Below are 14,263 nucleotides of genomic sequence, written 5' to 3' on the forward strand. Positions count from 1 at the left end.
ATAGTTTGGGTTCTATCTTTCTGGGCCCTGCCTGAGGACACTGGACAGGCGCTGGTACACCCATACTGCCAAGTGCAGGCCCAGAAGAGCTGCCGAGATGGTTTAAAAGTTTCTGTGTAGCATCTACCACAAAGCGCCAGTTAAAAGAGCCAGGAGTGAAAGCCAAGCTCCCAAATGACTGAGACTAAAAAAGATAATACCCCCAGGCATCTGTATGTCTCAGCATTTAAATTATATCCCTTGAAATGCCAATTTGGACTTTGTGCCAAGAAGCAGTTGAATCCCTTTTTCATGGAAATACCCAACAGTAGACCAATCTGCTTAAATGAAAGGTGTCTCTAATCATTTGGTATAGACATAACATGTTTTTATTTTATTATGTAACCTTGAATTATCTTGGCCTGTAATGAGGATCCTGCATTGTTACAGTTCCTCAATAATTTCATGGAATTACGTTGTCTAAATGTGCATTCTGATGCCAAGGAAAAACCTACCTAATTACTTAAATGCAATTGCTTGATCTAGCACATATCCAAATTTTGAAAAATGTTGTTATCTGCCACAGAAATAATCTTCTCTGCTGAGAGCATTTGCTCAGAGTGCCTCATCCTCACAGGTACTTGGCATGATGAAAACATTGCGAGATCAGCATCGTGCATTATTTGACAGCCTCTCTCGTTTCCTACTTTCTGGGTTCCGATCTCTGTTGTTCTCTTCACAGGATTAGTGATTACATGGATCTGACCCCCGTAGACATCGTAGGGAAAAGATGTTACCATTTCATCCACGCCGAAGACGTGGAGGGCATCAGACACAGTCACCTGGACTGTAAGTACCCATGCGGGGGGTAGCCTGGCTTTGTGTCATTTGTCTCTGTGAAATTATGGGGCTCAGTGCTGACGTGCTCCTGCATGTCTCCTGTCTGTATCTGAAATGACTGTCACACAGTGGGAGAGAGTGAGACATAAGTCATTTCAGCTGGCATTGGTATTATATTGAAAGCTGGACCTTGGGCCTAGACAAACTGTGGGATCTCTAGGCACTCATCTAGAATTGTGTGCTCTGTTGTGCTTTCTCCACCGGAAGTAGATGGAAAGAACCTCTGTCTTAAATGCCTCCTTGACCCTTTCATTTTCTAGACAGCAATTTCCACTTTGAAATTTGTGGTTTCAGTTTCAAACCAAACATAGGCGAAGACAAGTTCAAATAGGCCAGAGCCTCGTAAAAATGCCTACTTGCCCAGCCGCAAAAACTGGGTAAGGACGAAGTCCTGCAGGGCCAGGGACAGAATACCTGACAAGACTACAGCACCTGGTAATAGCAATGTCTTTCTAGAAAGAGGCTCATTACAGAGGAGTCTTTACTTCTAGTGTCCACTCCTAGGAGAATGAAACTGGTTCTCACTCTTTGAGTCTTGCTCTGGGCTCCTCACTGCAGACTGAACTCACGGGGACTTTCTATAGCATGGGAGTCAGAGGAGCAGCCAAGCTCCGGTAGAGTCTAAGCCACAGCTCACATCCAGACTCGGCCTGCAAGTTTCTCTCAGAGTCCACCAGCCTGTTTCTGCACAGAAAAGGTCCAGGAGGCTGTGAACTGGTGGAAGTTCCCTCTTCCAAGAATATGACTGTTCTAGAGACTTCCTGAAAGACAGCTCTCTGCCAGCTACATTCTTGGAAGGCTCTACACAGTTCAAAAGCCAAATTTTCAGGACATGCGAGGTGCTACCTGTTATGTGGTCAAGTTCAAGGTGAGGGCTGTATGCCCTAAAGACCAGCATGGTAGTCTTTGCTCCTTCTTGTCATCCCTGAGGAGACCTAGATGTCCCCAGAGAGCCAAGCCCTTCCCAATCAGTTCTTCACTTTCAGCTCAGCTCATCAAAACCTGATGGAGATTAAGCTAGCCCAAGTCTCAATGCGGTCAACATCATGGTACCGTGTCTTTAACTCTACGTTAGTGACACTTCCATGGGACCAAAGTCAATGTCAGATTCTGTGTATCTGTGTCTCTGGGCACAGCCTGAGTATGGCTGCGCTCTAGTACAGTCTGCTCCCAACGCTGGGCACGTGCCTTGATATTGCTCACCAGGGAGTCAGGGAACACACTTGTTGCTAAGAATGAATGGGTGTTATGTATTACAGAAGCAGATGGCTCTTCAATTAATTGGGGGAGAAAATGATGCTGTTTCCTGAGCAGAAACATCAGGTTCTTTGTTGCTGGGAATTCAGGAAAAATGGAGAAAATATAGATCTCTGAAGGAACCAGTGGATGTATTTCTGGAACACCACAAGCCAGGCATAAAGATTTTTTTTGAATATTAATATATTGTTTTCAAGACACTAACCCCCAACACGACCCCCCCCCCATATTGGGGGAAGGCTGAAGCAGGAGGTGCTTTCTCATTTTGGAGCCCGAATTAAGGTCTAAATTCAGAAACCTAATGCTGATTGAAACAGAACTTTGTCATCCTTGGGCCTTATTTTGAAGATACCATGTTGTTTCTCTCAGAATTGATACACAGCTTGAAGAAACACAGTTCTCGAGGAATGCAAGGCCATGCAGCTCAGATCTTCCCAAAAGGCAAAAGTCTCCAACAAATATGCTTAATATCATCCTTTCCCATCCACTCTTGTCTTATTTTCAGCAGCCAGCATAATTGAAAAGTGCTGGAAAATAAACTACTGCACCGTCCACCACCATGCAGCTCTAATTTCTCTGCTATCTTGCCAGCTAATAAACAGGGAAAGTATGCTTTCAAATTCTGTGATTTTTTTTTTCATTACTTGATATTGACTTACTGGCTATTGCTTTATGATTTAGCCTACTAACAATGATTGAGTTCATACTTTTAACTCGTACACATGACTTCTCATTTTTGAGTTCTTTTAATAACCTTAAACACATGAAAAACAAATAGAACGAGCTGATAATTCTGCACAGTAAAATACACTTCACATATTTAGCGATCATGCTGTGGAGTAACCCCACAATGTCAAGTAGCGCACAATTAGTCAAACTGTAGGGGGAGGAAAAGGAGTGTTTTGATCCTGCAGAATTTTGATCCTAATCAGATTGAAATTCCAATGTTCTTGTAGCGCTTAATATCTTCAATCACACACACACACACACACACACACAAATCACGCTGATTCCAATGTCAGGTTTTGCATTCTGTGACTGAAATAAGATGCTGAAATATACAAAGGCATCTCGCTTGGTACAATAAACATTAACATCATTATAAAGTAAGATTGAGTTTAGAGTTGTGTGATGGAATGTCTGATGTTTACCTAATTCTCAGACCAGAGCCAGCCCAGTAACAAAACGACAGGGCATGTAATAAGTCTTGCTTGTGTAAACACTGGAAGAGGAGCAGGGAGCCAGCACAGCATCTCACTTGTCCAAAGCCCTAGGCTATTACTGAAGGAGGCCTCAACTGTGCCTTCCTGGCAGGAGAAGGTCACAGCGACACGGAATCAGCTCAAGAATAAGATAGAATTCTAAAACAAAGGGGTGGTTAAAAAATAAACCACATTAACTATTTAGCTTTTCTTCCTAGAGCTATTGGCACGGCTCCTGGTCTGTCTGTGGAAGGCGGGTTTTGGACATCTGATCATACTTCAGATATTCTGATATCTGTCTTATGTGCCGAGTCCTAGAGAAAACATAAAGAGAAGGGGGGCTCGGCCGTCTTTGAGGGCTAGAAATCCTATCTTTATCATTGGCATCCTTTCTCGGCATTGGTATCTATAAATCTATAAAGGGACGTGTCCCTAGATTCAGAACGGTGCAGAGAAATCTCAGCTGCCAAGCGCATGCCTGATCAGTTGACTCTGAAAAGGAGCTGAGAATCCGGGACCACCTGCTTCCCACTGGGCGAGTTCAATGTGCCTGGTGCGAGCTAGACAGATCTCAACATACAGAGTCACACTGTTGGCGGGCTTTGGTGGCTCCTATCTGTAATCCCTGCAGAGAGGCTGAGGCAGGAGGATTGCCAGGAGTTCAAGTTTAGTTTACCTAGTGACCGTGGTTCTGAAGTCAAGGGAGTTTCAAATCTGTTTATTTCCCACTGTGACAAAAGACCTCTGTGACTTCTTTTCATTAAGCTCAGTTTCATGGGTTCTTCAGGTCAAATTGACTAAATCAGCATTTCAAGGTTTGAATTTTAAACTGCATATGGTAGTGATTATTTGGGGACCTTTCTCTCTCCACTGCCCTCTAGTCTTCCATTGCTCAGGAGACAATGACCTAGAGGATGACCATTCATGTCCTTTAGATCACCTGTTCCAGCTACCTAGAGCATCAGGGTCACCCTTGAAATATGAGATGTTTCAGCACAAAACACTCCATCCGCCCATAACCTAAACCATGGACTGCTAAGCCAAATGCAGGCATGTGCTTTGCGTTGTCTTTATTCCTTTTTAATGAAGCCTTTGCCTAGAGTCTGAGCTCTTTGGTACCCTCCCCCCCCCCCCCCGAGTTCTTCCTGAGTCAAATCAACAGCATTCCTCTAAAACCTCAAAAAGGGGCGTGTCTTTCCCTCCCCTGTGACACTGTGTCCCACCACCAAGACTCAAGACTCTGCAGTGGGATTCAGAGAAAAGAAACCTGAACTGTAGATAAGGTAGCAGCTTCCCCTCCCTAGTACCTTACCCAGGATGAAAAATCTCTGCAAATCTTTCCAGAGAAACAAAAGGGGTGCCCCGTTGCCTACAGGACCAAGTGGAGATAAAAAAGCTTGGCTGACCCCCTTATACTTGAGGGTGAATGTTTAAAAAATACACACGGTAGCCAACGTGTTTGCTTCTTAATACATTTTTTAGCAAAATGAATATACAGCTACCTGGCATAATGCATCCCATGCTGTTTTGCATCAATAACCCCTACACTTCCCTCCTGAAGGCATCTCATCGCCAAATGCAAGCAGACTGCTTAATGCAGGACTAATTAGTATATCCCCTTCCAGTCTGCAGACCCTCCATTGTAATTCCTTCCCAGCTCATTTTTTTCTACAACTGAGCATCAATCAAAGTAAGTGCCCTGCCTGCCTAGGCAACACAAGATGTCCTCCATGCATTTGTCATCTGCCACACAAACAAAGGGGGGATTTAATTGTTGATTTGGATGTGCAGCCCTGGGCTCACAGGGAAGGGAGCTGCAGGAGGCAGAGGAGGAAGGAAAGGACTCAGGTTTCACGGGTGGGCCAAACCCAGACTGCACCAGGGGCTTTCTGCTGTTTTCGCATCTCAGCGCTTCTGGGCTGGCATCTTCAGGGATTTTGCTACAACCTGGTCTTTGCCTGGACTTTTCCCCAGAGCAAAAGAATTCTTTCCTCTCCTCCCTCGAGAATGTGAACATTCCCATGGAAGAAAATACATTGAATAGCTGTCACGGCTGCCCTTCTTCCTGAAGCCACATCAGCCTACACCGTTGCCTGTCCATAGCTGCAGAGACTTGTCACGGGCAGCAAGAGAGAACCAGAGTCCTAGGCAGGAGTGAGTTCGGGTTAGTAGTTTGTATCTTTCTTTTGGGAGCAAGTGCTGATTTGGCTTTTCAAGTCCACGGCAGGCAAACACAGAGAACAGGACCAGCGAGTAGGCCTGTCCCCCAGCCTGGAGCTTGTCCCACTTGTCACCCTGTTCAGGAGCAGTAGGGACATGTGCCAGGAGCGCGTAGACTTGCAAGACTTCAGGCCGCCGACACCACGTTTACTGAGTCGGAATCCGGGCTTTGTAGGAATACAGTCACTTGCCAACTCTCTTCACCATGAGGATGGAACAGTGCTGACCACTCTGGTGTCTAGAAAGAACTATTTTATCAGGAGTAAATCCAAACCAACTCACCATCTGAAGTTCACGTTCCTCTATATTGGGAGTGATTCTGTCGATGATAGTGGAGTGATTCTGATGCTATCTCAATCGGTGTTCTCATGAAATCAATATAAACTTGACTTCCGAAAAATGGTAGAATGGTGAAAAGCACTTGCTACTTCTGCAAAGGACCTGGGTTTGGTTCTCAGCACCCACATGGTGGCTCACAGCCTTCTGTGACTCCAGTTCCAGGAGACCCAGTGCCCTCTTCAGACCTCTGCAGGCATCTCATGCTTGAGGTACACACACATACATACAGGCTAAATATTCACACCGTATTCAAAGTAAGGCTATCCAGCTTGGGAATGAAAAGAAAATCTTGGGTGTTCCTCCCCAGGGTAATATTTTCCTATGAATAATTTATTGCATGTGTGGATAAGAGTAGAGATATTTTCCCTGTTCACCTTCATGTAACATTCCTGACTGCTTACCGTATACAACGCCTTGTGGTATTACTAGGAGACTTTAAAAATAAAAGTGGGGATATTCAAATATTCAAAGTGGGGAAGGCAGCATGAAACTCTAAATATATGACATAAAATGAAGTCTATAAGATGTAGGAATAAAAGATGGAGATCCCAGAGGTGGGAGCATCTGAGGGAAGACGGAAAAGAAGCCCCAGAAGAGGCCCACAGGGCACACTTCCCCTAGCCCTAGAAAGACGATGATAAGAAGCCACAAAGGCAGGAGAAACAGGGGAGTATCCAGGGCATTTCAGGGATAGAAAACTACAGGGAGGCGTGAAATGCAAAATCTCTCTTTCCCCAGAAAGCAAGCTACAACTTGGATCTGACTGATAAATTCAACTCTCCGGTGGATTCCTGTCCTTCCTTACCAGTTCAAATGGCTGCTTTTGGGGTGTGTGTGTGTGTGTGTGTGTGTGTGTGTGTGTGTGTGTGTGTGTTTAATTCAGCAACAACAACAACAAAAATAGCCCATTACTCTTATAAAACATGATCCAGAAAAAAAAAATCAATACTTCTAAGTCTCTCCTAAGTCAACTAGCCTAAATAGAATCAATTCTATCACTTTTTTATCACATGACCTGTTCTTGATCTTGTGTGAGTTATCTTTATATTTTCCTTAAAAGAATAGCCTGCATGTTGGAAAAGGTCCTTTAAAGTGTGTTTAGGTCCAGTTGAGCAACATAGACTTGAATTCATGTATGTGGCTAGTATACCACCAAAACATCTGTGCCCCACACACCCAAGCTTCTTTATGAAGATGTTGATGATTCAACAAAATGACTACATCCAAAAATATACTGAGGATAGACAGGTCCATTTCATCCCCTCTGTCCCTTTTTAACTTTGGTCTCTAAATCTCTATTACTTCTAGGTGTCTAAGGTGAGGACTTCATCCAGCCTAGGTCACTTCAGCAGATGCACCATGCTGTTTTGCATATAGTTGTCACATTTATAACCTGATAGTGAAAGTGAGAAGCCTCTCTCCATTTAAAGATAACTGGAGAGGAATCCATGTTGAGGACTGAAGGAAACGTGTCAACCACCTTCACACTGGTGACTCCTCCATGAGTTCAGTTGCCCGGTGTTAGGGGCGGGGATTAATGAGCACTAATGGACACCACTGCCCATCAGTGGGCAAGGCCCAGGGACAGGCTTTGTTTACCCTAAACACCAGCTAACACACAGTAAAGCACTCAAAAAAAAAAAAATCTTCCTGGGTGATTGGAGAAATCTACCATTTCCCTCATTCCTCGCCAGAATCCTTTCTTGATGCCATGCTGAAGAGTCATCTGGTTCTCCTTTATATAGTAAATATTTTCAAAAAGAAGAGTATAGAGACCAAAAAACACTGTCCTTCACTGGTAGGTTGAAAGGGGCAGGAATGAATAGCACTGAAACTCTCTAGTTGGGCTGCAAGCAACTTGAAAAAAACTCTGAGGGCTGTAGAGGCGGTGCACTGGTTGGTAACACTGACTGCTCTTCCAGAGGGCCAGGGTTCGGTTCCCAGCACCCACCTGATGGATCATAACCAACTGTCTGTAACTCCAATCCCAGGGGATCCACAGACACCAGACATGCAGGTAGTACACACACATACATGCAGGTGAAACACCCGTACACATGAAATTTTTAAAACCGACTCTAAGGTCTCGGGGGTCGCTCACACCACCATTCCTTTTATTCTCTCTGTCTGAGAATACCACCCACCCACCCCCATGCCAACAGTGTTTAAAAGCCTTGGACTCCAATTCAGTACATTAGCATGAGGAAGAGGGAAATTTATTTTTTAATCTGAACAAATTGACATGTCCTAAATCAATGGAAAGTTTTCTGCATGATTCAATATTAGCAGTTAATAAAGATCTATCCATTGGCAGGGCAAGAGGACAAAGCCTCTTCTGAGGTTTAAACCACAGATACTGGCTCAGACAGGGCCTGCCATTAGCGTGTTAGAGGGAATCCATATTTGATGCATAGTCATTTCACAGAACATCCACAGGTCCTTTGTCTCAAAGCTTGGGACTCCCATTAAATATCAAACCCCATTCAACGTTACCAAATATTGCTCAGCACATAGATTTACAAAAAGAGAAGAGGGGAGGGAAAAAATCATCTAAGACATAGTTAGCTCACTAATTGCAAAATCTATAGGAAAGTGTGCCTGGCATCAGAGCCTCAAGTCATCCTCTGAGCAGATCTAAATGAAAAACTGTCTCCATCGCAAGTAAATAAAGCTCTTAACAGTCTCCGGCTACAATGCTATGTCTCCCATGGATTTTAACAGTGACCTTCCTGTGAGCATCAAGGACTTGCACTTTTTAGATAAGGAAATTTGTTCTTGTTTTAAGCCTGTGTCAGGTTCATTCTCCGGTAGCTTACAGTTTTCAAAAGCAGAGGAAAAAGTAATCCAGAATTTTTTTTTTTTTTTTTTTCAAAAAGTCTGTTTCCAGAATGAAGTTCCCTGTCAGCCTGCCTTGGGCCTTAGGTGAAGAAGCAGAGATTAAAGAGTCAGTATTCTTTTTCATGTTTCATCTGCCAGTTTTGTGAATGTAGAAAGAAAACCAGTGGCCACAGCTAAGCACCCAACTGTGGTATTAAGTAGAAAGCATGATTTTAGCACACACACTCTTACTTAAACACACATTCTCTCTCTCTCTCTCTCTCTCTCTCTCTCTCTCTCTCTCTCTCTCTCTCTCTCTCTCTCCACTTCAATGTATTTGAAAACCATCTTTGAGTCCCTAGCAAAGGGCACCCGGTTCTCTGCTCCACAGCCATTGATGAAGGTAGCTCAGTGAGGGGGTACGGGTCCCGCAGATGCGTGCACCCTCCTGCCGCCATGATGATAATGAAGCTCTTTGTTCAGCTGTGTGGACGTGAAGTGTGGCTTCTCCCGATGAGCTCACCATTTCCTAGTTATTCCAGACTTACCTGAATGCACCAAGTATTGCAGCCTTTTAATGCATATGCAGACCGTTAAATGTCCTTTTGTGAGGCTCTCTACTAAATGACCACTTCATTCCACTGCCTCCTCCTTCCTGAGACATAACTAACTCCCTGTTTAGACTCTGCCTTTGGTTTTGTAGAGCAGCACCAGAGGAAGAGACCACATTCTCTCTCTCTCTCTTTTTTTTTTTCCTTCATATTTCTGAAGGCGAATTCGTACGGATTTGTTTGTATTTACCAACAGAATGATATCCCTGCCACAGAAGCTGGCTTCCTTTGTGTTCTTTCAATCATAGTCTCTGTCTGGGGAGGAAGTTTTCCCAAAGAAAAACTTAAGTCCTTCTGTTGGGAACTGTGTGCAGGGGTGACACAGATGTGCCCCCCATCAACAAAGTTGGTGGGATTTGGAAGAAAGTGACTGTTAGTTCCAAACAGAACATTATTGTACGCTGGCCTATAGTCTTGAGTCAAGAGAGCAAGCGTCATTTTAAAAGGACATTCAACAAAGAGTGTCATCCCGTCTTTCATTGGAGGGGAGGTATTTGCTATCAAGGGTCACATGTTTTCAAACGTAAACATCTCACAGTTGGCTTTCGGGTATGCTATTTGCCACTCCCTTCCCAAGTAGGCACAGAGGGTGGTGTTTTTGACTAAAAGTCACACAGACCCTCAATGGGGGTTCCTCCATTGCTAGATGGGCAGGCCTCAACCAGAAGGACCCAATCTGTTCCCACTGTATTCATCACCCAAGTACAAGCTCAGCTCTGTCTTAAGACACAGTTTGTAACTCTCAGGTGCCTTCAGTGTGGAAGGAAGGTGGGTAGTGGGGAGTGGTCCCATAAAAACCTTAGCCTCCAGAGACTACTGGAGCTACCCCAGATCAGGAAGAAAAGTGTGCCTGGACCATTCTGAGAACACCTGGGCGAACCCGATTCTCCTTCCTGTAGCTTCATGGATACTTCGTAAAACTCTAAGAAAAGGTCATTGACATTCTCTGAGATTTTAAAACACAAACTAATACCTCAGCCCAATCCCCTCAAAAGACCTAACTGGAAAGATGTTTTGATGGGCTCAGTCAATTCAGTTGAGGGATGGATGCACAAGGTAATCAACCCAAGAATCTCGGCAGCAGAATATAAACTTTAGAACAAGCCACAAGGATGGATGCCAGGCCACATGCCGGCAGTACTCAGCCCACATCTCACAGAGAGTAAAAAAAAAAAGCAATCGACATGTATGTCCTCTTCATCTACTCCCTTCTTCTTGTAGCTCGAATGCTTGGCTGCGAGCATACCCCAGGGCTCATTGGCTTGATGAGAAGTCTTTTCAAGGACAGCTAATTCTTATTTATTTATTTATTTATTTATTTATTTATTTATTTATTTATTTATTTTTGAGACAGGGTTTCTCTGTGTAGCCCTGGCTGTCCTGGAACTCATTTTGTAGCACAGACTGGCCTCGAACTCGCAGAGATCCGCCTGCCTCTGCCTTTTGAGTGTTGGGATTAAAGGTGTGCGCCACCGCCACAGCTGCCGCCACCGCGGCCACCACCTAGGGGGTTGGCTATTTTTTAAGGACTGCCATGTCAACCCACTTATGTTGTACTTATTTCTGGTTTTCTCCACAAAAGGGACTTTGTGAAGAGGACTGAACTAAATAGTCCTTTATTTTCAAACCTACAACTCAAAAATAAGAATGGCAGTTACTAGATAACAGAGAATCAAGAGGGGCTTTTTTTTTTTTGTATTTTTCAAGTTCTCTAATTTATTACACACTAAAAATCTCTTTCAAACTGGCACCAACGTGGCGTTTCTTCTTGAGCTGATTAGGACCACATGAGCTCAGGAAAAGCTGTCAGAGTCTGCCTGTGGCACAGCTGGAATGATCCAACTGATTTGCCAGTATGGTTTTTTTTTCTTTCCTCAAGAAATAAGCTTCATCCCAAAGTTATAAATTTATATTCTGGGAGAAGATGTGAGCAAAAAGTACTCCTGATTCAGTACAAAGAAGATATCGTGGTGACTTCTCTTACGTGGACTTGAAAACAAAGGCAGCCTGGGTGACATTTTGGTCAACATTTCGTTCTCTCGCGGGAGCGAACATCCTGTCTTCTCTGTGAATTCCAATGACACATGGAGGTCTCATTCAGAAAACACCAACCTACAAGTCATGATTGAAGACCATGTGAAGATGCCGGCCCTTGAAAATTCTGTTGAAGTCTAGTCTAGGGAACAGTTATGACCCAGAGAATGCCTGTCTTCAGTTGTGCACCAGAGGCTGTGAGACCCACTCCTCAGTATCCACCACAGTGACCCAAGCACAGTCACAGCGCTCCCTGACTCCAAGAGGAAGAAACCGTGCTTTCAGTCCTTCCCTGGCCACCTCCACCTGTCTGCCTCCTTTTCATTCGGGGCTTCATTCTCGGTGAGGCATTCCGGAGCCTGCTTTAATGAAGGACTAAGTTAATGTATTCATGGACCCTAATGAATTGGTACTTTTATCTTCTCACCAAATGCCCTTAAGCAGACCAAGCCACCGTACCTCATCCTACAAAGATGCCATTGCATCAGCTCTTTGTATCCAAGATGTTGTTTAGTCCCTTGTCTGCAAACTGTCTGGGAGGCTGGTGTCTGAAGGAAGAAAAAGTATAGATCTTTCTGTGGATCCTTTACATTTTAACTCGACCTTCCAATCCATTTCTTCACCTACCCCTTTCAGTCCTCTGTATTCTGGACTTGGGGTTTTCTGTGGTTCATTTGTTGCCTGTTCTGGGTTCCATTCTGGTCCAGAATCCCTAACTCAAGCTGTGCCAGCCTAGACTGCTAATTCAACAATGTTTTCATGTGATTCTTCAAAAAGATGTCTTTAGTCTTTTTGTCTTTGTTAAAAAATACTAACACCATTAGGAAGTACCCTTTATTCTGGTAACAAGGCATATAGAATTGTATCACCAACCAGACTGGAGTGCGGTGATTTCCTCTGTGAAGAATTGCATAAGCCACTGTCCTCAATTCATAGTTAACCAGGCTGAAGGCACATCGCGTTGCATGCCACGGTGCTTTGACGGAGGGCCGGCCATGTGGTCCGCATGGCACGTCACTGCCTTCTGCCTCGGCCAGGAGTTTTGTAGCCTGGGAAGCCATGCATGCAGGAGGGCAGGACTCACAGGCCCCCACAAAAGCAGCACAGGATGCTACCTGTAGAGGCTTGCTACCAAGGGAAGGGGACAGTCCCCGGCCTCCCAGGGACTGTGTGGCAGCTTCAGAATAAAACCGGCTACCATGTGAACACATTCATCGAGGTGTTTTCAAGTAACAGTGAAGGCATAATTATTAAATTTTACAGCCATCCATTTAGCATATTGTGAGAAAAAAAAAGAGAGAGAGAGAGAAGAGTGGGGAAAGGCATGGAGGCCTGTCTGCTTGTAGACACAGTCCGTGGAGGTTTGATTTGTGGTCACTTTCAGAGGCAGGAAGAGTTTCGTCAGCCCGAAACCTTGTTCTTTTCCAAAGTGACTCCCTCTCCCCATCCACACCCCCCCCCAAAAAAATCAAAATGTACTTCATGAAACTATTGTATATGAAGCACTTATTAGCCGTAATTAAATGGACAATATGAATTTACTACGTCTTTAGGACTCTGGCTTGTTCTGGTTTAGAGCAAGATGATTAATGCAAATACATATTACTTGAGATAACCATTTAGCAGCTAATTTAGCCAAATTTATTACAGCAGTTAGAGGTTTTTCATTTTAGCAGACGGAGACAAGGACATGCCAAAAATGGGTCATGTAGACGAGTGCGCACTGCCCTCTAGTGGCCGACAGGCTGGTGAGCTTTGGGGGGGGGGCGGTGAGCAGCGGTCTCCAAGTCCTAACATCAGAGGCTTTCCTGCGATCCTCTCGATCCATTCCCATCCACAGCACTTTATTTAGGGGATGATTTACTGCAGTTTCCCCTTTTACTAGCTCAGGAGAACCCAGATACAAATCAAATCTCTTTCAACTTGGCGAGATTCTGGTTCAAGTATCGTTTTTTAACATCTGCATTTTTAAAGCTCTCTTACAGTGGGTATTTAAAGGCGCCGGTTCACATTGCTGAATGTCTTCACTTGTTCCTTCGTTTCGCGCCCTATTTCAGTGTCTGGGTAGAGTCGTCACTCTGTTGGGCTCAAGTCAAGTCAGTGCCGCGCCTCTCCAGCCCGAGTTTCTCTCCGACTCGACTGGGGGATTTATTTTGTTCCCACCCTCAGCCGTCTCAGCCCACCTTACCCCGGCTGACCAATGTAAATTTAGTTCATCCGAGGACTATAAATTCTGTAAGACAAGATCAAAAGGAACAGATGGCTAAGGACACGGGTTGGTATCGCTCAGGCTGAAGGGAAGTGATCAAAGGGGGGGGGGGTTAGGCCTCTTCAGAACCATTCAAATATCCAGAATCTCAAAGAGGGCAACTCGAAGCTATTGCATAAATCATACACAGATTTGCCTTTCTCACCATCGGATGTTAAACCCACTGACAATATCCACACCACATTAGGTGTGCTCTGAGCCACAAAGATTAGTAGTCCTTTTATTCTTCCCTTCACACCATGGCTGCCCAGAAGGGAATATAGGCTCACCACAAATGCCAGGAACCCTAGCTGGGCAGCTGCTGATTCAGGGAGATGTTGACTTCATTTGTGCTAATGGTATCTTAAGTCGGGCATACACTGGACTCCCCTACATTCGGTTTGAGGTTGGGCGGAGGCGAAAATCATTAATACACCGCCTTCTGTTTTGTTTTCTCCCCCCTCTACCCCTCCCCCAGTGCTGAACAAGGGTCAGTGTGTGACGAAGTACTACCGCTGGATGCAGAAGAACGGAGGCTACATCTGGATACAATCTAGTGCCACCATAGCAATTAACGCTAAGAACGCGAACGAGAAGAACATCATCTGGGTGAATTATCTTCTTAGGTATCTCTCTGTTTCATTCCTCTCTCGGTT

The 14,263-nt window shown here is 44.6% G+C and overlaps 1 protein-coding gene across 8 annotated transcripts in view; it reads left to right on the forward strand.

Annotated features, from left to right (window-relative positions):
- Positions 1–14,263, forward strand: part of Npas3 (neuronal PAS domain protein 3) — an 850,947-nt gene that overhangs the window by 827,165 nt on the left and 9,519 nt on the right. For all 8 annotated transcript variants that reach the window (XM_028869762.2, XM_037210972.1, XM_028869765.2 and 5 more), the window contains 2 exons: positions 722–828; positions 14,086–14,233. In XM_028869762.2, coding sequence (XP_028725595.1) covers positions 722–828; positions 14,086–14,233 — 255 coding nt within the window. The remainder of the gene's footprint in view (positions 1–721; positions 829–14,085; positions 14,234–14,263) is intronic.

The sequence above is a fragment of the Peromyscus leucopus genome, chromosome 14, assembly GCF_004664715.2.
Source record: "Peromyscus leucopus breed LL Stock chromosome 14, UCI_PerLeu_2.1, whole genome shotgun sequence".
NCBI classification, from domain to species: domain Eukaryota; kingdom Metazoa; phylum Chordata; class Mammalia; order Rodentia; family Cricetidae; genus Peromyscus; species Peromyscus leucopus.